This window comes from Mauremys mutica, chromosome 2 (genome assembly GCF_020497125.1).
Source record: "Mauremys mutica isolate MM-2020 ecotype Southern chromosome 2, ASM2049712v1, whole genome shotgun sequence".
Taxonomy (NCBI): domain Eukaryota; kingdom Metazoa; phylum Chordata; order Testudines; family Geoemydidae; genus Mauremys; species Mauremys mutica.
Genome location: NC_059073.1, coordinates 285,738,744 through 285,764,097, shown reverse-complemented (window position 1 = coordinate 285,764,097; position 25,354 = coordinate 285,738,744). Strand labels below are relative to the sequence as shown.

Sequence of the window (25,354 nt, the reverse complement as noted above, 5' to 3'; positions counted from 1 at the left end):
AAACAGCTCCCTCTACTGTTCTTTCTGAAACCTGCTCATTCCATCAGAGGATCAAAGCTGTTGTAACTCACAAGGACATACATACATTCTGCAGGATTGTGCCTGGGGTGTCGGTTCCTTTCAGCACAGCTACTGCTTTTCATCTCTGTCCCACAGGTGCTGATTTAGCATGGTAGATGCCACAAGGCCCAGCAGCAGCTGCATGGAGGTATTACAACTGCTTTGTTGTTTGAACAAAACCTCCTACTCGGTTTTAGCCAGCCCTTTGCTACAGTGCAGGGCAGTGATAATCTGCTATACTCCTATTATTTCATCAATATTGGGAACATACTCACTCTTATCACCCTGTATTCCCTAAAGCAATTCTTTCTGCTAGTGTAGAACACTTATTTATTCTTACTCGTGACATAAAGGCTTTTTTTTTTTGACCCTCTACTGTAAATCTCTTGAGATGCTGGGACCTTGAAGATGGTGTTCTGACAGGTTGTTCAGCAATCCACATCATTCAGATGAAGTCTGCTAACATGAACAAATAACTGTGTCATGCAGGTGAAGGAAGAGGAAAGGGGAGGAAAGGCAGCAGCCTCTGCAAATGTTTTTTGGCTCCTAGGAAGAGGAAAGTGCCACGCTGGTCTCTGTGCAGCTTCAATGAGTCCCTTGCTCACTGCTTCCTCCAGTCCATGGAAAAGAAAGGTGGAGGGACCTAACATACTAACATGGATGTCAACAGTGTCCCGTGCTCATTAGGTCACAGAATTTAAGTATAGAAACCCAATAAACCAAAAGAAAGAATTTAAGTTTGCAGTTTGGAATAGCTATCAGCTCATCCTCAGTGTTTTGTTTTTAAATCAATCTACTCTTATAATAACCAGTAGTATTACATTCAGTCCAAGATTTTCAAACCAGGTGCCTAATGCTACTCTTCTGTACTGAGATACAGCATGGCCAGAGGGCAGCAGGAGAGAGTTAGCAGGGAGCCTTATTCCCTGCAAGGGGAGGAAGGTTTGCTATAGATTAACTAGAGCACCTGAAGCCAATTAGAGCACCTGAAGCCAATTAGAGCACCAGCAGTCAGTCACATGATATAAACCCCTGCTTCAGTCAGACAGTGTGGGGGGTTAGAGCAGGAAGGTTTGGTTGGAGCAGAGGGCGGTTTGAAGGAGTTGAAGCAGAGAATAGTTTTGAAGAGAGACAAAAGGAAAGTTTGGAGGAGTGCTGTGGTGGGCTGAGAAGTCCAAAAAACTCTAGGTAAGGGGCACCTGGCTTGTGTAGAAGGAAAGCAAGAAGCCCCTCCACAAGCTGAAGGGCAGGAGAGGGAAGTAGCCCAGGGGAAGGAACCACCAGTTCAAGTGGTTCACCACTAACCTCAGGGCTCCTGGGTTGGGACCTGGAGAAGAGGGCGGGCCCAGGTCCCTCCCTCTCCACTCCACTCCTCAAGGACACTAGTGGGGTAATTAAAAATACCGGTTCAGAGGCAAGCAATGGTGCCCTGGACCTTCCCCAAAGAAGAGAAAGCGTGAGACCCAGCATAACAGTACTTGCAATTTGCCACAATACCCACAATAAGACACCAATCCAAGTCTCCTAATTTTAAGAGGTGTTGACCACACTCAATTTCTATTGACTGAAACACCTTTGCAATTCAGGCCACTTATTTATGCAACTAATTATAGACTGCTATAAGCAATGGGCCAATGAAGCCCATTAGAAATTAGAAACTTTTAGCCAAGTACCGACAACCAGGGCCGGCGCTTCCATTTAGGTGACCCTAGGGCGCCAGGATTTGGGAGGGTGGCAATTCGGCGGCGGGTGGTCCTTCCGCTCTCCGGGTCTTCGGCGGCAATTCTGTGGCGGGTCCTTCACTCGCTCCGGGACCCGCCGCAGAATTGCCGCCAACGACCGGGAGCGCAGAGGGACCCCCGCCTAAGGCACCAAAACCCTGGCGCCGCACCTGCCGACAACTTCATTCTAACTTCAGGCAAGATAACTCTTAAATACCACCTGTCCTAGCATCACTTGAAAGGGAAGAAAACAACACTGTCTCCAGCATTTTCCTCTTCTGCTGTTCAGATATAGAGCATCCTATGTTCACAAATCAGCCTGCTTAAACCCAATGCACTATAGCCCTGCATTATTTCAAGGCCTAATCAAGACCACAGCCCCATTCAGACAACGTGCATTTATTTCGCATTAGCACCCTGAAGCATGGATCAGCATCGGGTTCCAAATGTGCTAGGAGTTGTACAAAGCTCCTATATATAAAATACCTCAGATCCTGCACTGAATAGTTTACAATCCATGTGAAGATAGTGACATATAAGGGTGGAAGGAGAGAGAAAGCCATCAATATGTTTTAGGGCTCCTGGGGTTAAGGAAGCTCACTCTCCCTCTTAGAGACTTGAGGATCACCTTCTATATTCCCTCATTTTACATGAGCACCCAGAAGCCATATTCTCATACTTCTCAGATGCAACAGAACTCAGTTCATAAAAACACAAGAACAGCCATACTGAATCAGATCAATGGTCCATCTAGCCCAGTATCCTGTCTTCTGATGGTGGCCAGTGCCAGATGCTTCAAAGGGAATGAACAGAACAGGGCAATTATCAAGTGACCCGTCCCCTGTTGTCCAGTCCAGCATCGGGCAAACAGAGGCTAACAGCCATTGATGGAACTGTCCTCCATGAATTTATCTCATTTTTTTTAACCCAGTTACTTATGGTCTTCACAACATACCATGGCAATGAGTTCCACAGGTTGACTGAGCATTATGTGAAGAAATACTTCCTTTTGTTTGTTTTAAACCTGCTGCCTATTAATTTTATTGAGTGAGCCCTGGTTCTTAGGTTATGTGAAGAGATAAATTATACTTCCTTATTCACCTTCTTCACACAATCCGAAGCTCATCAGTGCTAATTCTTAATGCATAAGAGGGCTCTTTGTTGAGCACCTCCTTTTGTGCCTCTGAGCTAAATGCAAATCATATCTAGGCTTCCTGCACAAATCAATATTAGTTACTTCCTGAACTCTTCAGTACAGTAGTTTTACAGATATTCTTGAAAGATACCCAACAATCTTACCTGCGACCTGATAACCGATTCTCATTGTTTTTGGGAGATCTTTCTCTCTTTTCTCTTCCAGCTTCTGAATGTCTGTGAAGAACACTTAATTTGAGGGTTTTTTCACTGGTGTCTATATCAAAGCTTGCCACTGATTTCCTTTCTTCAACTTTGGTCCTTTCTCTTTCTGATAAGAGTTTGGCAAGTGGATCAGCTGTGTCTTTGGGCGTATGTCTTAGCTTCTCACTGACGGAAGTTGTGTATGAGTTTGATGAAATCTTTGATGAAAATTCCGTATCTACTTTCAGACCACTGGCATTATGTGATGAAAGGTAACTCATGGACTCTGTGGAAGTTCCTTTAATCTCTTGAAAATCACTAGTTGGCACCTCTGAATAATTTTTCTGATGATCTTCCTCTTTGAATTGCATTGTGCTATTTATGCCAGAGGATCGTTTCAGAAGCCTCCTTTTTACTGAATCCTAGGATAAGTTGTCAATAAAGAACATACCAGATTAAATGTTCAGCCTTTTTAAACAAACACACAAGAAAGCAAAAGGGCATATTAGTCTAACTACTGGCATATGCAGTTTATTCTGTTAATAGGGATGGAGTTTGGATAATAATAGTAAGAACTGACTTGCATCTTCACCTAAAATTTGGACAGTATCAAGCCAGATATATATGGTAAGTCACTTGGGGTGGGCCCATGAATAGGGCCTCCTTGGTGCTACAACATAAAAATAAATAAATAAAGACATAAATATATTATTAATAATAATAATGATAAGGATCAACTTTTTTGGTCTCTTAATTGTTGTGCATTTTCAGGCACTCCTTCTTTTCATCCAGGATCAGAAATTAACTAGCTCACGAAACCTCATTGTTGAGGTTTAACCCAGTTCAGATGAAATCAGGAAGTACAGGAAAGTATCCAGTCCTATTTCCAGACCAAAGTGGTTTAGACAAGTTCAGATAGACACACAAACTTTTATGTGCATCTCAGAAATTATTTAAAACTGGTCATGAAAGATTTTTCCATTGCTAATGATCATGGGTCCAACTTTGCACTCTTTACTCAGGCAAAACTCCCGTTGACATTAAAAAAACAGAATAGGGAGAAAAACCAAAACCATGAATCCTGGTGTTGGTTTTCCAGAATAGTCACTGAAAGAGTACAGTACAAAACACATGAGAAGGTTAGTTGAAGTTTAATTGCTGGAACCCAGAACAGTTATAGACTTAGGGTGAGGTTTCTAAAGAAATTCTTTGGGATTTGAGTGCCTAACTCTCTTAGGTACCTTTGAAAATTCCAGTCTTAAAGAAATAAAAGGTAATGAGAATGGAAAATAAACAATAACTATACATAGTGTAATCAAAGATCAGAGAGTTGCATAGGTTAGTTATTACACAATGTGATGATTGCTGATTGTTCTAAATCATCTAAAATATTTTCTTAAATTACTAACTACATTTCTTCCTTAAACTACTGCTCTACTACAAACTCTAAATATAGCAATTTAATATACAAAAACAATCTGTATGTTATATTCAGATGTCTTTACTAGCAAATATTATGTAGAAATCTATAACTCTAACCCTCTATTTAATCTCTCTAGAAGTACAGGAAAGCACCTCTTGTGAACTTGCAGTGGGTCCAGCCATCATTCCTCTGACAATGAGACCAGACCTGGACCTTTGCTTCTCTCTCATTGTGGTCTTCATCTCCTCAGAAGTTTCTGTTATTTTCAAATCATCTCTGCTATTTTTTGACTTTTTATCTCCATCAGAGGATGAGCCACTATTGGGTACTATCACAGTCTTGGATTTCTCACTTTTATGTTGATGTCTGTCTTTATATAGTGGAACATCAATGTCATATCTATCAGGGAAGAAACGTATTTAAAATGAAATTATACACAAATACTATCAATAAAAAATTACAATAATAACGTGGTTGAGTTACTTGAGAATTATCTAGCAATTATATATGACTATGATAACTCATTACTTAAAATGTCTACATACAGCTCTTCACTTTTTAATCCTGCATTTTTTCTGGAATGAATTATAAATTAAATAAATCATTATTTTAATCGTGTGATCTCTTAATGTGCTACATACCATCTCCTAATGGAGAAAGTATGTATAAAATCCTAAATAGCTTTTAAACCATTAGCTGTCTTCAATGAGAATTAATTTATTATCATTTCTTATTTGTAATTAGGGCTGTCAATTAATCAAAGTTAATTTTCGCAATTAATTAAAAAAATTAATCGTGATTTAAAAAATTAATCATGATTAATCACAGTTTTAATCACACTGTTAAACAGTAGAATGCCAATTGAAATGTATTAAATATTTTTGGATGTTTTTCTACATTTTTAAATATATTGATTTCAATTACAACACAGAATACAAAGTGTACAGTGCTCAGTTTTTATTATTATTTTTTATTACAAATATTGCACTTTTAAAATGATAAACAAAAGAAATAGTATTTTTCAATTAATCTCATACAAGTACTATAGCGCAATCTCTTTATCGTGAAAGTGCAACTTACAAATGTGGGTATTTTTTGTTACATAACTGCACTCAAAAACAAAACAATGTAAAACTTTAGAGCCTACAAGTCCACTCAGTCCTACTTCTTGTTCAGATAATCGCTAAGACGAACTTGCCAAAAGTCTCTCATTTGGAATAAGAATCACTGATTTTGGATTAAAGTTAAGGGTGTTTTTAAAATATTTCATTCTTACGATTTACGTTTTGTAATGTGTTTCTGTGAGGCTTAGATTTTTGTGTCTTGCTAATGTTACATTGCCAAAAGTTCTCTGACTCATTTAAATATAGGATGTGCAAGAATACCATATGGCTCCCATCCTGCAATGACTTATGCTGGTGCTTATCTTTATGTATGAGTAGCCACATGGAAGTCAATGGGGACTGAACTCAAATTGTAAAGTCACATAAATCTTTGCAGGATTAGGCCCTAGTCTAGTATCTGGCCGATGGGTGAAATTCTGGCAAAACTCCTTTTGACTTCACTGGGGCCAGGATTTCACCCTCTGACTTTAGCCAGTTCTAGATGATACACAGGATGGTACAAAACCCCATAAAGCATCTATAGCAGGGGTTCTCAAACTTCATTGCACTGCGACCCCCTTCTGACAACAAAAATTACTACATAACCCCAGGAGCAGGGACCAAAGCCTGAGCCTGCCTGAGCCCCACTGCTCCAGGTCAGGGGCCAAAGCCCAAGGGCTTCAGCCTTGGGCGGGGGGCCTGTAACCTGAGCCCTGCCACCCTGGGCCAAAGCCGAAGCCTGAGTCCTATGACCCTGGGCTTGAAGCCCTTGGGCTTCAGCTTTAACCCCAGACCCGAGAAAGTCTAACAGTAGCCCTGGCAACCCCATTAAAACAGGGTCGCGACCCACTTTGGGGTCCTGACCCACAGTTTGAGATCCTCTGATCTATTGTATTAGTATATATAGTATCTATAATATAGTACAGGGGTAGGCAACCTATGGCACGCGGCCTGAAGGTGGCACACGAGCTGATTTTCAGTGGCACTCACACTGCCAGGGTCCTGGCCACCAGTCCAGGGGGGCTCTGCATTTTAATTTAATTTTAAATGAAGCTTCTTAAACATTTTAAAAACCTTATTTATTTTACATACAACAATAGTTTAGTTATATATTATAGACTTATAGGAAGAGGCCTTCTAAAATGTTAAAATGTATTACCGACACACGAAAACTTAAATTAGAGTGAATAAATGAAGACTTGGCACAGCACTTCTGAAAGGTTGCCAACCCCTGATATAGTATATAGTAACTGGTATATCATGGGGGGATTGTACTTCCTGACTATAGGTGGTGAGCAATTTATGCCCTGATGCATGAGTATTAGTACCAATATAATTTGTATCCCAGCTAATGTAACTGCAGAGGCTACAACATTAAGTGATTAACATGTTCATTTAAATATCTTACCTTTTAACCTTTTTTTTCTAATTAACTATTTTCATCATTAGGATCCTTCAGCAGCAAGTTCCATGAAGTTAAGAAATGTTGTGTTATAAAATATTCCTTTTAATTAAATAGTTAAACAGCTGCTTTTTAGAAGCAACCAAAATATTGTGCAAGGCGGAAGGGCACAGTATACAGAAAGGATACATGGAAGTTCTAGAGGTGCTGGGGACTATGACTTGTGACTCAGGGCCATGCAACTCTCGGCTGGCAAAGGGCACAGTGGGCCAGATTTAAAAGGTATTTAGGCTCCTAATAATGCAGATAAGTACCTAGTGGGATTTTCAAAAGTGCCAAGGCACCTAAGCCCCATGGGCACCTATGTACTTTTGAAAATCCCATTAGGCATCTATCTGCAACTTTAGGTGCCTAAATACCTCTAAAAATCTGGCCCAGTGTGTAAATGCTGGGGCTGTTTTTAGAGCAGGGGTAGGCAATCTATGGCACGTGTGCCGAAGGCGGCACATGAGCTGATTTTCAGTGGCACTCACACTGTCCAGGTCCTGGCCACTGCTCTGGGGGGCTCTGCATTTTAATTTAATTTTAAATGAAGCTTCTAAAACATTTTGAAACCTTATTTACTTTACATATAACAATAGTTTAGTTATATATTATAGACTTATAGAAAGAGACCTTTTAAAAAGGTTAAAATGTATTACTGGCACACGAAACCATAAATTAGAGTGAATAAATGAAGACTCGGCACAGCACTTCTGAAAGGTTGCCGACCCCTGTTTTAGAGTTTGTCAAGCCTCTCTAAAGGATGTGAAGAGGTAAACTTAACTGTAAGAGATGGTTATTAGATCATGGCTCAAAGAACCAGCTCTTGGCACAGAAAATCTAATTCTCATTCTGTGCTGTTTCACTTTTTTTTTTTAAATGATCAGGAAGGCTGAAATGAGGACTCATCTCAGGCACTGGCTTTTTACACTCTAATTGCCCCATTTCTCCTCTGGCTGCTGGGGGCTGACTTGGTTACAGGGATCACTGGAGGTAGCATACTCCAGCCACACTCCTTCCCGCCCTGACATTCTGGAAGGACTTAGCATTGCCAGATGGACAGTTCCGCATGCCATTCCTTATTACGGCAGCTTTGCAGCCCCTTTGTGTTGCCAGAGCATGGGCCAAAACGTGTCCCACTGTCCCCCACTGAGAGAGATCTGCAGCCCCCAGGGTATTAAAGATGGGAAGGAGAAATCCCCACCTTTCCTCACATCTCTTCCAAGGCCACTCAAAGGTAGGAATGAGATCAACATACAAATGGGCAGAATCTCAGCGGGTGTAAATCGGCACAGCTCCATTCCAGTCAATAGAGCCACACTGATGTATGCCAGCTGAGAACAAACCTACAACGTATGCCTCCATCGCACAGCCACTCAGTTTACTTTCTTCCATCCCCACATGCATCCACGCTCAGCATCGCCAACCCCAAGTATACGAGAATCATGAGTCTGGCGATGCAAAAAACTCACAAGCCTGGCAGAAAAAAAATCATCATTTTTTTTCAAGTGAATACATTTTGTGCTATTTTATCTTTGCTTTCTGGTTTCTGAGCTTTCAGAATACACTGACTGGGGTCATGTCATCAAGCTTATCTCTGCACCCACAGCGGCTAGAAGTGTACTCTTTCTTTAAAGAAAAATAAGCATCTCAGGTAATCACTTGATTCCTGGAGCTGGGGCTTTAAAAAAAAGCACCTCCTACTGTGAGAGTTGCCAGCTCACCATCTCAAGCCACCTTTGGAGCAACAGAGAAGGGAGGCGAGACCAGGCATGTCAGTGGGGTCACCTCCCCTGGCTGCACCCTGAAACCCCAACATGGGGAGAGGAAAGCTGAACGTGTGTGTGTCTCTTTAAAAAGAGCTGGCACTTCCCCCTGCCCTCCCCCTCCGGCCCCCGCCAGGGAACCACTGCGCAAGCCGAGAGACTGGAGCTGCCTGGCTTTGGAGGGTGAGGATCATAGAGTCCCACCGAGGCACAAGAAAGAGAGTAAACCTTCGCGATCGCGTCGGGAGCGGAGAGCTCGCTGGTCAATCATTCCCGCCTCCTGCGCGCGGGGGGCGGGTGGTGGGGGGAGGGAAAGAACGGCCGCACGCTTCATTGCGCATGCGCGACGGAGGTGTATAAGTAGAGCGGAGGGCGCGAGCTTGGGGAGGGGTCTGGAGCGGGTTGTCGCTGTGGCGCGGGGATGTAGGAGGGTGATTCATTGCGGCCTGACTCTTACATGCTGAGGGGGACGCTGATACTAGGGACCGGGGCTGCTTGTTAAAGCAGAAATGCCCCCCGGGGGGCAGCTCCCCAGTGAGGGGGTGGGGAGAGATCGTTTAGTCTAGTTTCAAATCCTCTCACTGGGGGGGGAGGGAGAGTTGGTGAACGTTTATAAAAGCGTTTGGTTTCCAAATCTCTTGCACTGCTGCAAACCTCCATGTCTGTAGGGCTTGGCCTTCATGTGGGGTTAGGCTTTATGGCTGCCGGAAAGACAAGCTCTGTCTTTTTGTTTTTTTTAAAACACACTTAAAAATCCACTTTGTTCAGCCTGCGTGCTCATTGACCCTGCTAAAGGAGCAAAGAGTAAAGTGCTGGCAGCTACAGATTACTTGAAAGCAATTGCCTGAGGCTCTGGGACTTCAATTGATCTAGCCCAGGGGTAGGGAACCTATGGCACATGTGCTGAAGGCAGCACATGAGCTGATTTTCAGTGGCACTGACAGTGCCTGGGTCCTGGCCCCCAGTCCAGCGGACTCTGCATTTTAATTTAATTTTAAATGAAGTGTCTTAAACATTTTAAAAGCCTTATTTACTTTATATGCAAGAATAGTTTAGTTATAAATTATAAGCTTATAGAAAGAGACCTTCTAAAAACATTAAAATGTATTACTGGCACACAAAACCTTAGCGTGAATAAATGAAGACTGGCACACCACTTCTGAAAGGTTGCCAACCCCTGATCTAGTCAATAGAAGAACCTGCTTCTAAAAGTATTCAGGTGAAGCATAGTATCTAGCATAAACTAAACATAAACATCTTAACAAGGGGACATTAATATTCAAAATAAGTCATAGAAAGGATTTGTACAAGTTCCATCCTGCAGGATATACGCTTGGGTAGAAAGGGGTTCAAAAAACTTGAGGTTAAGTTTGTAGGGATGAAATGAATACAATCATGCCTTTTTTTTATGATTCTGATCCTATGTATTTTATTTCTAGTTACATATAAGAGAATTTGTTGCCTAGATATTTATCACTACTTAAAGCAGTAATGGGCAACCTGTGGCCCATCAGGGTAATCTCATTGTGGCTGGGAGCTTCTGGGGGACATGTCTGCAGACAGTCAACATCAGCAAAATGTCTTGTGGCCCGCAATCAGATTACCTTGATAGGCTGGCCCCAGTTTGCTCACTGCTGACTTAAAGGCATGCATTCATATCTGAACTTTCTCAAACATCTGGTATAATAGCTCAGGGCCCCTTGTACAGCAGAATGAAGATGTAGGATAGAGAGATTGTCAAACACCAAATATGATAGCAGAGGGTACCCTAAAACAAATCTCAAGGAGCACATAATTAAAAGGATTGTTTCAATTTAGAATATATTTACCTATATTCATCATAGTACCCTTTTAATAGTGTGCCAAGCTAAAGGCAACTTGGAAAAGATGACAAAACTGAATCCTCTTCATACTTGTAATTCTCAATGTAGGGATTAGACTGCATACACACTTAAGTAAAGTAAAATGGGACTATACCTGTAAACCTCAGTTTTACTTGCGTCAGACACGGTTGTTCTGCCATGCATGTCTTCATCTAAGTAATCATTAACTGATGATGATGTTTCTATACACCTAGGCTGTGAGCTCTTAGCTTGTAGAACTGAAGCTGCAGGACTTGCGATACATCTGGTAGTCCCAAAATGTTCAAGAAAATAGTTGGTGATAACTTCAAGAATTGTTTTCAGTGGATTCTCCTTTGCCTAGGGAGGAGGAGGAGGAGGGAATACGTTGCTTTACAACTAGTGAAAGTCTCCAGTTAACTTTAGTTAAAAAAGAAGATTGAGAAACATTTTAGTTTTACAGTGCAGCAGTTTAAACTGACTCGTGGTCTTTTAGGCTGCACTGAGGGGTTTTGCAGATATAAAGTCATGTTAGTTCATAAATGGTATGATTCAGGAAAATATTAAGGAATGTTGAGTACTCAGAGATCTAGTTTATTTTACACCTTAAAGATTCTTAAGAGTCAGAAGCTTAAAACAGAACAGGCAGACAGTGAAACAAAACATTCTTTCCCCGGTCCTTCTTTCTTGGCTTCATATTTAAAAATATTTCTTAATACAATATCCAAACAAATGACTAAAGTGGTATGTTTATTCCAGTAAGAAACTACTGCTTGGGAAACTGACCATAATGGATTGAATGAACTAGAATATTATACATACAATAATAACTCAAACTTCTGATTTCTGTTCCATTTTTCTTGCAAAAAAATCTGAAGTTCTGCAGCTAGCATTAGCTATCCAATTAGATATAAGTAAATACAATCATGCATGTTGAACTATATTTCTCAAATGTTGGTTTAAAAAAAAGTCAGAAATATTGGGTGTCAACCACTTCTGTGTAAATGTAACAAGGAAAAGATATTAAACAAAACATAAGCCCTTCGAAACCAGTAAAAAAAACTACACTGTTTAACCGTACAAAGCTGAGCATGAAAAGCAATGATGATTCTTGTCTGACCAGTTTTTTAAGATTGCTTTTAACATGTAATAACATACAACTTTTGGTCACTTAAGTACAAAACTGAAAATTCCCTTACCTTGTTTTGTTTGTACAAAGATTGTAGATGCAAAACATTTCGCAGTTCATTTCTATTGTTGATGCTAAGTGCAGTACGTGGAAATTCTCTGTCCATAATGGCACTTGTCTTTTTTAAACCCTCAAGGGAAGAAATGTCAATTTTAGAAATACTGCAGGAAACATAGTACAACTTTAAAGTTTACAACATCTTTATTCAATAGGTCATACCTAATTTGAAGCTTGCTATAAATGGTACAGCACATACAGCACTAATGCTTAAACTTCCTATTATTATCTTAGATAATGTAACTATTGCTGTGTTATCTAAACTTTTTATAATTAATCAAGGGAAGCCTGCAAACACAATGGTTACATTTTCCAAGGTGATGCTTAAAGCATGGCTACAGTGCTTTTACATCGGGAATAAAATCTATAGGCTCACAATATATAAAAAATCAATAAAGCTTGGTTATGAAATATGTATACCAGTGGCTTGACTTTTTCATAGGTGCTGAATTTAAGAATCTCATTAATATCTGATGGGGCTGCTGATAGTACTAGTGAAAACTAGGCCTGTTGTGAATATAAATTCCCAGAATATTTAGGCAGCAGATGAAAATCTTTAAGAGGATGCTGAGAGTTCATAAAATGTATCTGAAACAGTAGCTTATGTTTTTATAGTCTAAATACTTCCACTGATCAGGTCTCATGTGTAGAAAACAAGCTGTATTGTATGTTCAAAGGTCAATCAGGCATGCATGACATCTGATAATGACTGTCTAGAAGTCCTCATATTCCTCCTGCATTGCACAAGCTGTTGAATATTTTCAGAAAGTATTTGACCATTAGTAAATAATAACTTGAATCTGCTTTGTAATGTATTACCTTTTGTCAAACATAAAAAGTTGGAATTGATCTGAAGAGACCTTAACAGTGTATTTCAAAACATGGGTAACTACTTTAAAGCAGGCTAAAAACCAATCCAAAACTTCAAAATGTACACTTCCACAGAACTCTTGTGGTTTTCTCCAGTTAAGAGAAGCAAAGCACCACTTTTAGTTATATGAAGCCTCTTTCTAAACTACTTAGTGAACTTATGAATCAGGTTGAGTTAAAAGGTTACACAAAAATGATTAACAGCAGTCCCAGGACAAGATTCAAATATTAGATCTATATATGAATATCTTATAAAATCTCTGCTTTAGAAAGACTCCATACAAAATTGCACTGAAATGTTAGCTTTGGAGATGAATCCCAATTTTAGTGTAAACAATGGGAAAGTTGAAGCTAAAATCCAGCAAAACAAATTACTTTGCTCTCATGAGACCTGAGATTCCTACTTGATAGTTACGCTGAGAAACTGCTATAAGGAGTTAAAGTGGCTGGCTTCAGTCACAATGATGTGTGGCGAAACTGCTAGTGAATGATTCTCTGCTGCAGACACCATGCTTTTGAGCTATGAAGTAGCTCCATAGAAAGTCACATAAACACAGAAAAAGCACTATGGCAGAAATGAAATAAAAGCAGCCTCTTTTCAATTGTAATGTGTCCCTTGCTTAATGGAAGAAGAGAAGAGATGAATCTTGAAGGGATGAAGGGAGATGAATCTGGCACAGGTTCTAGGTTTTGGATGTGAAGGACCTTGAAGCAAGTCTTGTATTTGCCCATTCTGCCACATCCCGCTGCTCAGTTTAAACTGATAATTTTAATAGTGGCTCGCTAAGTGTTCTATGTACACATCTAATCTAAAAAGCAATGCAGTATTTTTAGCCAAACATCTTGGTAAAATGTCATCCTAGCAGATAACGTCTATTGTGCTTTGAAACAAAGAGTTGATAGCATAAGGCAAATAGAGAATTAAAACTAATTCCCATGGATGGGAACAGCATCTGGATCCTGGAATCCTAACTATCTCAACCCATATACCAAAATTATAGCTCTAATAGGCATCAGTGCAGATGGAGAATATTATGAGGTGAGGAGTGGATAGTACAAAGATGTATAAAGGTAGTGCTTTCTATAATCCCTACGAACTAGGCCCTTAACTCAGAAGTCTGAGAGGAGATATAACAGTTTTCAAGTACATAAAAGGTTGTTACAAGGAGGAGGGAGAAAAAAAAATTTCTTCTTAACCACTGAGGATAGGACAAGAAGCAATGGGCTTAAATTGCCACAATGGAGGTTTAGGTTGGACATTAGGAAAAACTTCCTAACTGTCAGAGTGGTTAAGCACTGGAATAAATTGCCTAGGGGAGGTTGTGGAATCTCCATCATTGGGGATTTTTAAGAGCAGGTTGGACAAACACCTGTCAGGGATGGTCTAGATAATAGTCCTGCCATGAGTGCAGGGGACTGGACTAGATGACATCTCGAAGTCCCTTCCAGTCCTATCATTCTATGATTCTGAAAATAGGATTTTTGATTTCTGAGCCTAAGTTTGGTATGAGCACCAAGAACATTATTTAGAGTGCTCCATAATGCCTTACATGGAGTAGAATTTTTAAATGGGGCTTCCAGAAAAACTAGTTTTTCAATAAATCCTTATCAGGATTTCAGTTTTCCCTTTAGTATTTGAAACTTTCCAGAGGGAGCTGCATGAATGTTTGAAAACTAAATTTAGAATGGGATTTTTTTTACATTGACAAAATCAGTTCTCTATGCGTAATTCATGATTGTGCTGTTTCTCTGTATTCCCCTGCTCCCTACATGCATTCTGACTGCTTGATCTCTATTAGGTTTGGGACACCTAATATTTGGACAGCATCAGAATGGACACTTCCCAGTAGCCCCCAGAAATATTCCATAACCTTTTTTTTAAATGTTGATGGGGGCATTTTCAACAAAACAGATTGTTATATGCAAAGTCATGTTTCTTAAGCTAGATAAAACCCAACTTCCGTATTCAGAAGTGTTACTATTAAAGAAATGCCTTATGGGAAATGTAGTCTATTGTTTTTATTCTAGTAGCTTGTTACCATTTAGATACAACCGCCCAAAAACTGGAAAAATTATTTCCTCTCCCCTAGCATCCCTTAATCTCTTTCAGATGACTGGTGGGCTGTTCATGTGTTGTTTTGCTAGGGTCTCGCACATGCATTGACTGGAGCAAAATGAGACAAAATTACCTTTCTGCTGAGAAATTCTCTAACCAAAGATGCAGCCACTTCTTCCACAAAAGAGTTATCCATTTTATTCCAAAACATACAGGGGTGTTCTTTACTTGATCAAAATTGGTCATTAAAATTTGCTGACTTCCTAGCTCTTCGGTACAGCCATTAACCACTGCATTCCTGAAGCAGACAGCTCAAATTGCAGCCTGCAGTACCCTCCTCTGTTGCGTTGTCATGGATTTGTTGCCATGGAGACTGTATGTCATCAGAGATGGCCAGAGAACTCCTCCCCACTGTGAGAGAGCAGATTTTTCATGCAGCTGAAAACAGCTCTTGTGTTAACACTCAGTATGCAACCAGTGTGCATAATATTTCAATTAAAGTTCAATATATTGTAAACATGAGATTCCAAGAAAACCATTCTCAACTTTGGATCATAATACTCAAATCTCAATTTACCCAAGATTTTCTAAATTATTTACCAACATATTTAATGAAAATGTGTCCATTTTAGTGAGTACTTTTCTAGGTACACCTTAAACTCTAATGTCAATGTTGACATTTAAGAGGTACGCTTATTACATATGACAACATGAAGCTATTAACATTCTTGAAGGCATCCTAAAGGAACAATTTCATAGATACCAAGGCCAGGAGGCATGACTGTGTTCATATAGTCTGACCTTTTATATAAAATAGGCCATAGGACTTCCCCAAAATAATTCTTAAAGTATATATTTTAGAAAAAAAAACCATTCAATCTTGATTTAATAATTATCAGTGATGGGTAATCACCCATGGTCCTTGGTAAATTGTTCCAGTGGTTAATTACCATTACTGGCAAAAATATATTCCTTACTTGCAGGCTGAATGTATCTAGCTTCATTTCCAGCCATTGGAATAACTCTGCGTGACTGAAGAGCCCATTATCAAATATTTGTTCCCCATGTAGATACTAAGACTGTAATCAAATTACCCCCTTAGCTTCTCTTTTTAAACTAAATAGATGGATATCTGAGTCTCTTATAAGGCATGTTTTCTAATCCTTTGATCATTCTCACACCTCTTCTCTGAACCCTCTCCAATTTCTCAACATCCTTCTTGAATTGTGGGCACCAGAACTACTCACGGTAGCGTGGCAACAGTCCCACCAGTGCGAAATACAGAGTAGAGAGATTGTTTGTTTGCAATCATATTGTAGCAGCAAATGATTCACTTTTCAAACACCAGAAACTAGTAAGGTAAGATGGAAGCTGAATTTTTCTACCTTGGCAGCTTCTGTAGAGGTGGGCGCGTTCGGCAGTGGAAATACCCTTGTAAGATCTTAGTAAAACATGAACACTGTATGTAGGCTGCTATACATTTTCTATTACAAATTCTGAGGTGAGTTGAAGGGCGTCAAATACAACAATTTTTCATAGTTGATTGTAGAGAAAATGCATAATAAAACATGCATTAAGATGAATTTCAGAGTATCACAATGAAATCAAGGTTGGCATGCCACATTTTGCTGTCTTACGCAAGCCAAAAAATAACTTCCATTTCACTTTTCTGTGGATGTGCCTTCACTTGGTGTGCTGTACATTATAATTGACCATGTACAGAGGGCCCCTTCCCTAAACAGATTGATACTCTAGATCAGTGATTCTCAACCAGAGGTACGCATACCTCTGGGGGTATGCAGAGGTCTTCCAAGGGGTACATCAACTCTTCTAGATATTTGCCTAGTTTTACAACAAGCTACATAAAAAAAAATAGTGAAGTTGGTACAAACTAAAATTTCATAGACAACGACTTTATACTGCTCTAACTACAATATCTGTAAACACTAAAAACTATGTTAAAAACAACAACAAAGAATTAGAGTCCAAAAACCACAGGGAAGACTTGCCAAAGCAAGAGGGGTCCTAAGAACATAAGAGTGGCCATACTAGGTCAGACCAAAGGTCTATCTAGCCCAGTATCCTGTCTTCCGACAGTGGCCAATGCCAGGTGCCCCAAAGGGAATGAACAGAACAGATAATCATTAAGTGATCCATCCTCTGTCGCCCATTCCCAGCTTCTGGCAAACAGGCTAGGGACACCATTCCTGTCCATCCTGGCTAATAGCCATTGATGGACCAATTCTTCATGAACTTACCTAGTTCTGTTTTGAACCCTGTTATAATCTTGGCCTTCACATCATCCTCTGGCTAGGAGTTCCACAGGTTGACTCTGCATTGTGTGAAAAAAATACTGTACTTCCTGTTTGTTTTAAAGCTGATGCCTATTAATTTAATTTGGTGTCCCCTAGATCTTGTGTAATGAGGAGTAAATATCACTTATTTACTTTCCCCACACCAGTCATGATTTTTTAGACGTCTATCATATCCCCCCTTAGTCGTCTCTTTTCCAAGCTGAAAAGTACCAATCTTATTAATTGCTCCTCATATGGTAGCCATTCCATTTTTGTAGCCCTTTTCTGAACCTTTTCCAATTCCAACCTTTTCCAGCAACCATCATGGGCAGTAAGAAGAAACTGAGAGGGTCCATGGCCGGCAGTGCCCCTTATACTAGTGCATGAGTGTGCAACTCTAGAGGGCACTATTGCCAGCCCAGCAGATACCACTGAGGGAAAAATCTCTGGCAACGGTGCATGTGGCATGCACACACCTAACATGGAGTGAATGAGTAAGCACTCAAAGAAGAATCATCCTTACCCTGTTCTGGTGTATCTTTCTTACTACCTTATGGACCAATGGAAAAGCATGTATCAAAACTCTTCCCTAGTGCAGAAAGAAAGGGTCTGATAGAGATACTGGCACTGCCTGCTCTGGAACAGAAGAGGCAATGCTTCTTGTTGGACCTCATTGTAAACAGGTCCACAACTGGTGGACCCCAGCTGCAGAAGTTGGTCTGAACCAGCTTGTCCTTTAGGGACCATTTATGCATCTGAGTGCTGTTTCTGCTGAGATGATCTGCAAGTACATTGTTTGTTTTTCTCCTGCCAAATCAAATATAGGGCCACAGGCTAAACATTATGACAGATACAGCAGTCCCAGAGATTAGTGCCTCTGCATACAGGAGAGCATAGTGAGCTACCCGCCTGCTTGCTGACGTAATTGTCTATCACTACCTGACTCCATGCTGCCTTTGAAGTAGGTCCTATAATCCTGAACATGGGCATTTTCAAAGCTGATATGTTGGGGAGGAGGAGCCTGCAGAAACAAGAGAAGATGGGAGTAGACCTTGTCCTCCAGGAGTCTGCCTAGTAGCCATTGCCTTCTCCCTTGTCCCCTGTCTTCCCCATCTCCTGATTGAGAGAGTGGTAGACTTCTGCTTTGTTAGCTTTCTTGATGTTTCTTTCCTGGAGCTCAGTGGAAGAAAAAGCTCTATTTCTATTATAACCAGGAGGTTGTAGCTCTTTTTGCTTCTCTAAGTGGACCTGATGCAGAGCTGAAACACAAATAGCTTGGGGCTGTTTAAAAGAGTTGGTCAATAGCTAGCCCTCACAGGATTTAGAACCGGCCCTATAATCTGCATGGGGTGAGTGGGGTAGATCCATTGGGCATGATGTTTTGTTACAATTTTTAGCTGCCAACTTCTCAGAGGCAGAATATCATTATCTCCAGCTTTTCTACCCCATCACAGAAAAGCTCCCAAACTGGATCAGTGTTTCTGTGGCTACCTTCCTCCAGAGAGATGCCATGTGGTGTTGGGGTCTGAGCCAGAGGAGCTGCCACTAGTTGTTATGAGAGGCTGAGGCAATAGTTCTCAACCTATTTACTAACGTGGACCACATACGCAGCTCTCTATGTTACATGGGCCACATCCACACAATATATATACTACCTGTACATCTGTTTTTAAAAAATGAGGTTTTATTCAAATCAATACGGTAACTTTCATTTCAACACTGGCAAATGTCTACCAAGGTCATTTTAAATTAGCAAAATAAGTCAAAACATTAATTGTTAACATTAATTTACTATAAGGGTGGCATAGCATGGTGTATTGCCACCTTGACTTCTGTGCGCGGCTGGACTAAGCACCCGGAGAACGTGGCTGCCGAGCCTGCCTGCAACGGTGGGGAGCCCTGCCTGATGTGGGGCCCCCTCACATGCATCCAACCCTCCACCGAGGGAATGGTCCCCATCACCCTATCCTCCTGGGATGCTCCCCCCAATATCCAGACCTCCCCAACACTGGGCTGGGTGCTCCCCAGGCAGGGTGGGCAGTACAGCTCAGAGCTGTGTCCCTGACGCACTCTTGCCTCTGCCCAAAGTTGCTCAGTGGACACTTCCTGAAGTTGAACCTCTGCCTGTGGAGCCTAGCTGCCATGAGATGCTCCCTGAGGCACTCCCTGCAGTACTGATCCCCCTTGGGCACCTGTCTCTCAGCAGCCCGGTCACACTGCGCTCGCCACCTGGAAACCTGCCTTTGCAGCCATGTCAGTTTCCCCACGTTCCCCGAGTGCAGAGTGGAACCACCTTCCTTTGGCTCCCTTTGGTTGCTCTGCTCCAGCCCCATGGTTGCTGGTCTCACGGTCACACAGTCTGAGCTCAGCCCCCACTGCAGGTGCTGGGGCAGTTGACTGCTGCTGGCAAGGTGGACTTGCTCCCGCCAGCTCCATAACCTGCGGCTGTAAAAACGGAGTGACGCCTCCCTCCACCCTGTTGGACTGCAGAGGGTGGGCTGGGTTGGCAGGGGGCATATCTGACTCACACTTCAGCAGTTGGCAGTACTTAGTGCCCTGCCTGCCTGTCGCTGTGGTCCTAGCCCTGTGGGGAGAGCCTGCTCCAGCCAAAGTCACTGGGCCTGATCCTACGGGGAGGGGTATTATCCCAAAAAAATGGATTGCAGAACCCCTAGAATAACCTCATTGCCCCCTTAATCTATCCCTCCCAAAGTATGGGTTTCCAGGACAGTTAAACAAACACCAAAGGACACAGATATAAACATCTGATAAAATGTTTGCCACAGGCAGTATTCTTTTCCACAACAAAGTATCTTTTTATTAATATAACTAAATAATCAGTACTACACTATAATCTAAAAGTAAATATCAGACACAATTCCTTAATGTAAGTCTGAGCATCTGAACTGCAGTGATGTACAGTTCAAATGACACTACATGGATACAATCCGCAGTAGGTGGCCAATCTGTAACGGGTCTCAGACAGCAGTGCTTACTTTGTACTTTGCAATTTTCCTATGTGAACCTTAATGAATAAACTTTAATTCTCACACACACACTCTTATACATAATACTACTACTACTAAACTATGGTACACTATATACTGTAATTTAATAGCAAGCTTACTTCCTCTGTTGGTTATTTGTATTGCTGCCGTAGACGTATGGGTGCAGCTGGTGTTACGACACTGTGGCTGCTAGAGTTGCTGGTGATGCGGCTGCAGCGGTGGATGCTCTCTACAGCAGTGTTCTCAGGGTTCTAAACTGTCACTCTCTCCTCAGAACCCCTAAGGGTCGTCTCCTCGATCCTTCCAGCAGCTCTTCTGCCTGCTCGTCAGCTTTCCAATCTCTCTCTCAACTATCTCATTTGACTGCCTGATATACTATTCTATCAGCACCGAGACCTTTACTGAGCATGCTCCAGATCTCACCCTTTAGTCTCACGTTTTATCTTTAGCCTATTTTTGCTCTATGTGTATCCAACAGTTTTAACAATCCCCAGTAACCTTTAGCTTCTCTGTAGCATTTAGTGACCCATATCTTCAGCTGTGGGACCCTAAGTAACCTTTAGGCCTATAGCAATCTTTAGTTGTTTCCATTTTAACTTTCTACTGGGCATGCTAAGCCCAGAGATACTTCGTGGGCGTACTTCATTCTACTTGTAGCAATCATCTGCTCCACAACTTCCAATTAGTATACAGCCTGCAATTTTTCAATGGTGAAGTGACACTTATTTTAAAATGGAGGCTAGGGACCTAAGATGGAGTTCATGGCATTTTTCCAGTATTGGGGGACGGGGAGCATGCTGAGCACTGTGGCTGATGCTGCTGGGTCAAATCCTGCAGGTGGGCTGAGCACCCTCTGTTCAACTGACGCTGCCCCCAGCTTTGTGCCCTGTGTGCCTGTCATGCTCGCCCTGCCCTAGTTACAGCCCTGTCAGAGGTCTTGTTGCTAGGTGAGAAGATCATGTGGTTTAATGTGAATTGATTAGGTTCCTGTGGGCCTGAAGGAGATGAAACCTCTGGGGATGATGATCTTACCTATGCCATGGTAGATGGCCTGAGCAGGGATTATCAAGATACAGGGTTCACAAAACCTTGTGTGCTATATGTATGGTACTGTACATGTATGTCCAGAATGAGCTGGTCCCTTAGTGAATGGTACGTTTTGGCAATGTTTGTATGTGAAGACTCAATGTCCATGACTTATAGTAGTATTATAAGGGCCGTATCATCAATCAAACCCTAACCCCGCCTGTTGGCCCCTTAAGCGCCACCCCTTGATCCCCTAGTCCCTCCCACCTGTCACTGGAAGTCCCGTCCCATGGGGGTATTACTTCCGGGGTCAAGGCGGCCACATGACTGGAAACAAGGTGTGTCATGTGACCCCTCTGGCAGAGGGTGGTGAGTGGAGATCTTAATCAGGATGGGTTTCGTCCTGAAAGAACTGCCCCAAGAGGAGATTTGACAAATCAGGGTGACTTCTGAGGCGGGGGTGACCCATCTGGAAGTGGGTTGTGTGACCCCTCTAAAAACTCTTCCCGCTGTCCTCTACCAATTAGGATGGGTTTCGTCCTGAAAATGCTGCTCAAAACATAGCTAAAGACGTGGTAGGTCTTGTCTCCCGTGCTGTTCTGGAGAAGGTGAGGAATACAGCTTCACAGGAAGGATCGGGGCTGGTGTACATTAAAAGGAGGAAGAGAAAGAGAAATATGTCATACTCGCGATGCACAGGTCCCCCAAAACCCTTTAAAAGAAGGGCTTTGACACAGGTCCATCCATAAGCGAAAGTCCAAGAGGAAGCCTGGGCGAAAGAGGAGACACGCTCTGTCTGGTAAAAGAGACATATTTTAATCAATATGGCTTTTGTTCTCTGCAGGTCTGAAGAGTGCACCAAATCCGAACTAGACTTGTTCCAAATAGCCCCTATGCAGACCAGCATTGAGAAAAGCATCTACATTGAGGTGCCGCCTCTATCGGCCGTTACGGAGTCTGCCCCCATTGACCTTTTTATAGCAGGGAATGGCATAGATTATATGGATTTAAACAACACGCTGCTGTACCTGTGTTGCAAGATTGTAAAAGGAGACGGAACTGAACTCGCCGTGGATGCCGAGGTGGGTCTGGTAAATTACCCCGTGGCCTCTGTTTTCAGTCAGTTGGATGTTACACTGGGAAACTGCCTCATAAGCCAAAAGCAACAACTGTAACCCTTAAAGGGCCTTTATAGAATCGGTGCTAATTTACAGCAATGACATCCTCGCCACACAATTTTCCACTGACCTGTTTACAAAGACACTGTCGGACAGCACAAAGAAACAGAGTTGGATGGAGGGAATCTAGGGTTTGTGAGGTGTGCAAAGCTGACAGCCCAGAGCAGAACGGTAGAGCTGCTGGGTCATCTACCCAGCAGCCTGTTTTTTCAAGAAAAACTTTTGTTGAACTGAGTGGATGTGAAAATTAAACTGACTTGCAGTAAAGACGCTTTCTGTTTAATGGGCAGTGCGGTTGAAGGCTTTAAACTGTGCATTATATCAGCGTCCCTTTTTGTGAAGAAAGTACGGGTGGCCCCGAGTGTCCGTCTGGGGCACACGGAAGTCCTGCTTACCGATAATGCTAAATACTCCGTGGGCCGTGTGGGAATGAAAGTGTTTAGCATCCCCGCGGGCAGCAGAGTCAGTAACCAGGAGAACCTGTTCTTGGGACAGTTACCCAAAATGCTTGTCCTAGGGTTTGTGGATAATGATGCCTTTCGCAGAAGTTACGCTAAAAATCCCTTTCATTTTAAACATTACAATATTAATTTTGTGGCCTTGTATGTGGATGGTGAACAGATACCAACCAAGCCTCTGCAACCAGACTTCGAGGCAGGACACTGCGTGAGAGAATACATGAATTTGGTACAGACGGCTGGTAAACACATGAAAGATCGTTCTCTGTTAATTGACCGTGAGGAGTTTGCACAGGGTTACACCTCGTTTGCCTTTGACCTGTCTCCCGACCAGGAATGCGCCAATCACTACTCCCTGATTAAAACCGGGAACCTGAGAGCAGAAATACGTTTTGGGAAGGCTTTAACGGTCACCGTCAATATGATTGTGTATGGGGTTTTTGACTATGTCATAGAGATAATCAGAGGAGAAATGTTCTGTTTGACTATATATGAATGTGGACACCGTGCAGCTTTCATGTATCTTATCAACGGATCCTTACACGAAAAAGAATTTCTTAGATGCGTTCCCTTGCAATTGGCTCCTTGGAGGAAAGCTGTCTCAGAGACCCCTAGGTCTGGTGGTGAACACGCATCCACACAACCAACCAGGTGAACACTGGCTCGCCTTGTATCTGGCGGAGCGTAACCGTGGAGAGTGTTTTGATTCATATGGGCACCCCCCAAACAGTGTGGTGTTTCCTAAAAGCATTATGAAATTTTTAAACAAAAACGCCACAGACGTGTTTCACAATAGACAATTACAAGACCCCCACTCCGTCATCTGTGGCTATCACTGCCTGTCTTTCTTACATCATCGTAGCAAAGGTTTATCTTTTGACTGGATTTTAAAATTGTATTCTAACGACTTAGTGAAAAACGACCGGATGGTGATGAATTTTGTAAAAAGTAAATTTAAATTCTTGAGCATGCCTAACCTTACTCAAAACATGTTTCAACAAGCCCAGACATGTATCTTGCAATGATTTGCATAGCCATGTTACCCAATAAAGCACCCCGAGTGAGGGGTTTAAAGACACTTGATGTTTGGTGTTTTGCTGTTGTTGTTTTGTTTTTATTTTAAAAAAATGACCAATTGAGAAAAAGGTCACAGATTATTTTTTTTTTAAAAAAGTATAGAAATGTTTTATTTAAAGTAAAACATTACCAGTTTTAAAAATTTTATAAAGTAAAAAACATTACATACTGAGCCATTTGGCTTTTTTAGCCAATTTTCGTTTTTAATTGCCCCAACTGGTGGCTGGGCACCAGGTACATTTTTTCTGCAAACTCCATTATCGATGAGTTAAAAACCCCGTTATCAGAGGGATAGCAAAACTTAACAGAGGTCTGATAAACCCCCTAGACTGCTTTAACAGATGCTTCTTTCTTTTAAGTGAAACCCTTTTATTACATAAAGTTTTTATAAGTGTGCGTCTCTTTTTCAGCATGCGCACTTGATTCTGTGTCAAAGGTACGTTTCCTTTTAAGGTATTGAGCGCTATTTCTGAGATGGCTGCTACTAGGTTGTCAGAGGCTGAACACAGTATAGCCCTCCTCTGCTGTGGGGACGATTTGCTAAGTAATTTTGAAAGGCTCAGGTTTCTCTTCACGCAGCTAGACATGTTTTCGGTCAGCAGCCCCAGCTGTTAAAAAGAGGCCTGCCAATATTTCATCTCTTTTTATACCCTGCTGTTGTTCTTTTCAAAGTATAAACCGCCGGCCATTCTGGAGGGAAAAGACCAGTTCTTAGTCTATAAGCTTCTGGTGTGGAAGCATTTAAATCCACCACCAGGTAGCCATAATTTCTTTTGGTAGTATCCTCAAAAGCTTCTAGAAAGAATTGAGCTTTGCCGGGGTACATTTGCCAAGCGAGCGTAGCGATTTGTAATTTATCCCTGGGGTTTTTGAACAGAACCATGTACTTTGTGTTTAGGTTAATCATGCGACTCTTTTTTTCCCTGACAAAATACATTTTGAACCATATACATAATGCTCAGGTTTCTGTGATGCACGTACTTGGTAAAGGCTTTCTCAATTTCATCGCTTTCACAAGCAGAGTTCATCAGATCGTCTATGATATAATCATGTTTACTTTATTAGTAGGAAACAAACAGTCATCGTCAAAAGCATCAGGCAGCCCCTCCATAAAATTGATAAATGCATATTTACAGAGCAGTTCTTTATACAGAGGTTGCTAACAACTGTAACACCACACAGTATTCTCAGGCATAACAGACAGTGTTTGTTTGGCATTATCCAACACGTTTTTTATAAAGTAACTTTTCCCGCAGTTGCTAGGCCCTGCAAGAATTGCAGAAAAGGGGTGTTTCTACCTCGTATCCATTTTTCAAAAACCGTAGGGCAGGGTTTTAAACCCTTCTCCTAGAGCCCTCTTGTTGTAAAGGACTTTCTGTATTTTTTTTAAGGGTTTTTGTCTCTATTTGCCACTGATTTTTGTTTCTTACGATAGAGGGCTGCTG

The 25,354-nt window shown here is 41.6% G+C and overlaps 2 protein-coding genes across 4 annotated transcripts in view; one reads left to right on the top strand and one right to left on the bottom strand.

Moving 5' to 3' along the window:
- MINDY4 (MINDY lysine 48 deubiquitinase 4) overlaps window positions 1-25,354 on the bottom strand; it is a 103,560-nt gene that overhangs the window by 77,871 nt on the left and 335 nt on the right. Inside the window, exons 1-7 of one of the 3 annotated variants that reach the window (XM_045004376.1) lie at window positions 20,290-20,424; window positions 17,127-17,200; window positions 15,002-15,279; window positions 11,896-12,015; window positions 10,833-11,056; window positions 4,695-4,941; window positions 3,081-3,541 (exon numbers count right to left, since the gene is read on the bottom strand). In XM_045004376.1, coding sequence (XP_044860311.1) covers window positions 3,081-3,541; window positions 4,695-4,941; window positions 10,833-11,056; window positions 11,896-12,015; window positions 15,002-15,079 — 1,130 coding nt within the window. In that variant the 5' untranslated portion in view covers window positions 15,080-15,279; window positions 17,127-17,200; window positions 20,290-20,424. Of the gene's footprint in view, window positions 1-3,080; window positions 3,542-4,694; window positions 4,942-10,832; window positions 11,057-11,895; window positions 12,016-15,001; window positions 15,280-17,126; window positions 17,201-20,289; window positions 20,426-25,354 lie in introns of those variants that run through there. The other 2 variants (XM_045004377.1, XM_045004378.1) reach the window with 2 other exon arrangements.
- Window positions 20,830-23,871, top strand: LOC123363432 (uncharacterized protein F54H12.2-like). Its single transcript, XM_045004379.1, has 2 exons — window positions 20,830-21,322; window positions 22,041-23,871. Exon 2 carries the CDS (start codon window positions 22,657-22,659, stop codon window positions 23,485-23,487), a length of 831 nt encoding a protein of 276 aa, XP_044860314.1. The 5' UTR covers window positions 20,830-21,322; window positions 22,041-22,656; the 3' UTR covers window positions 23,488-23,871.

Coding starts and splice junctions, on each gene's coding strand:
- LOC123363432 (XM_045004379.1), top strand. CDS start 22,657: ATGGGCAGTGCGGTTGAAGGCTTTAAACTGTGCATTATATCAGCGTCC.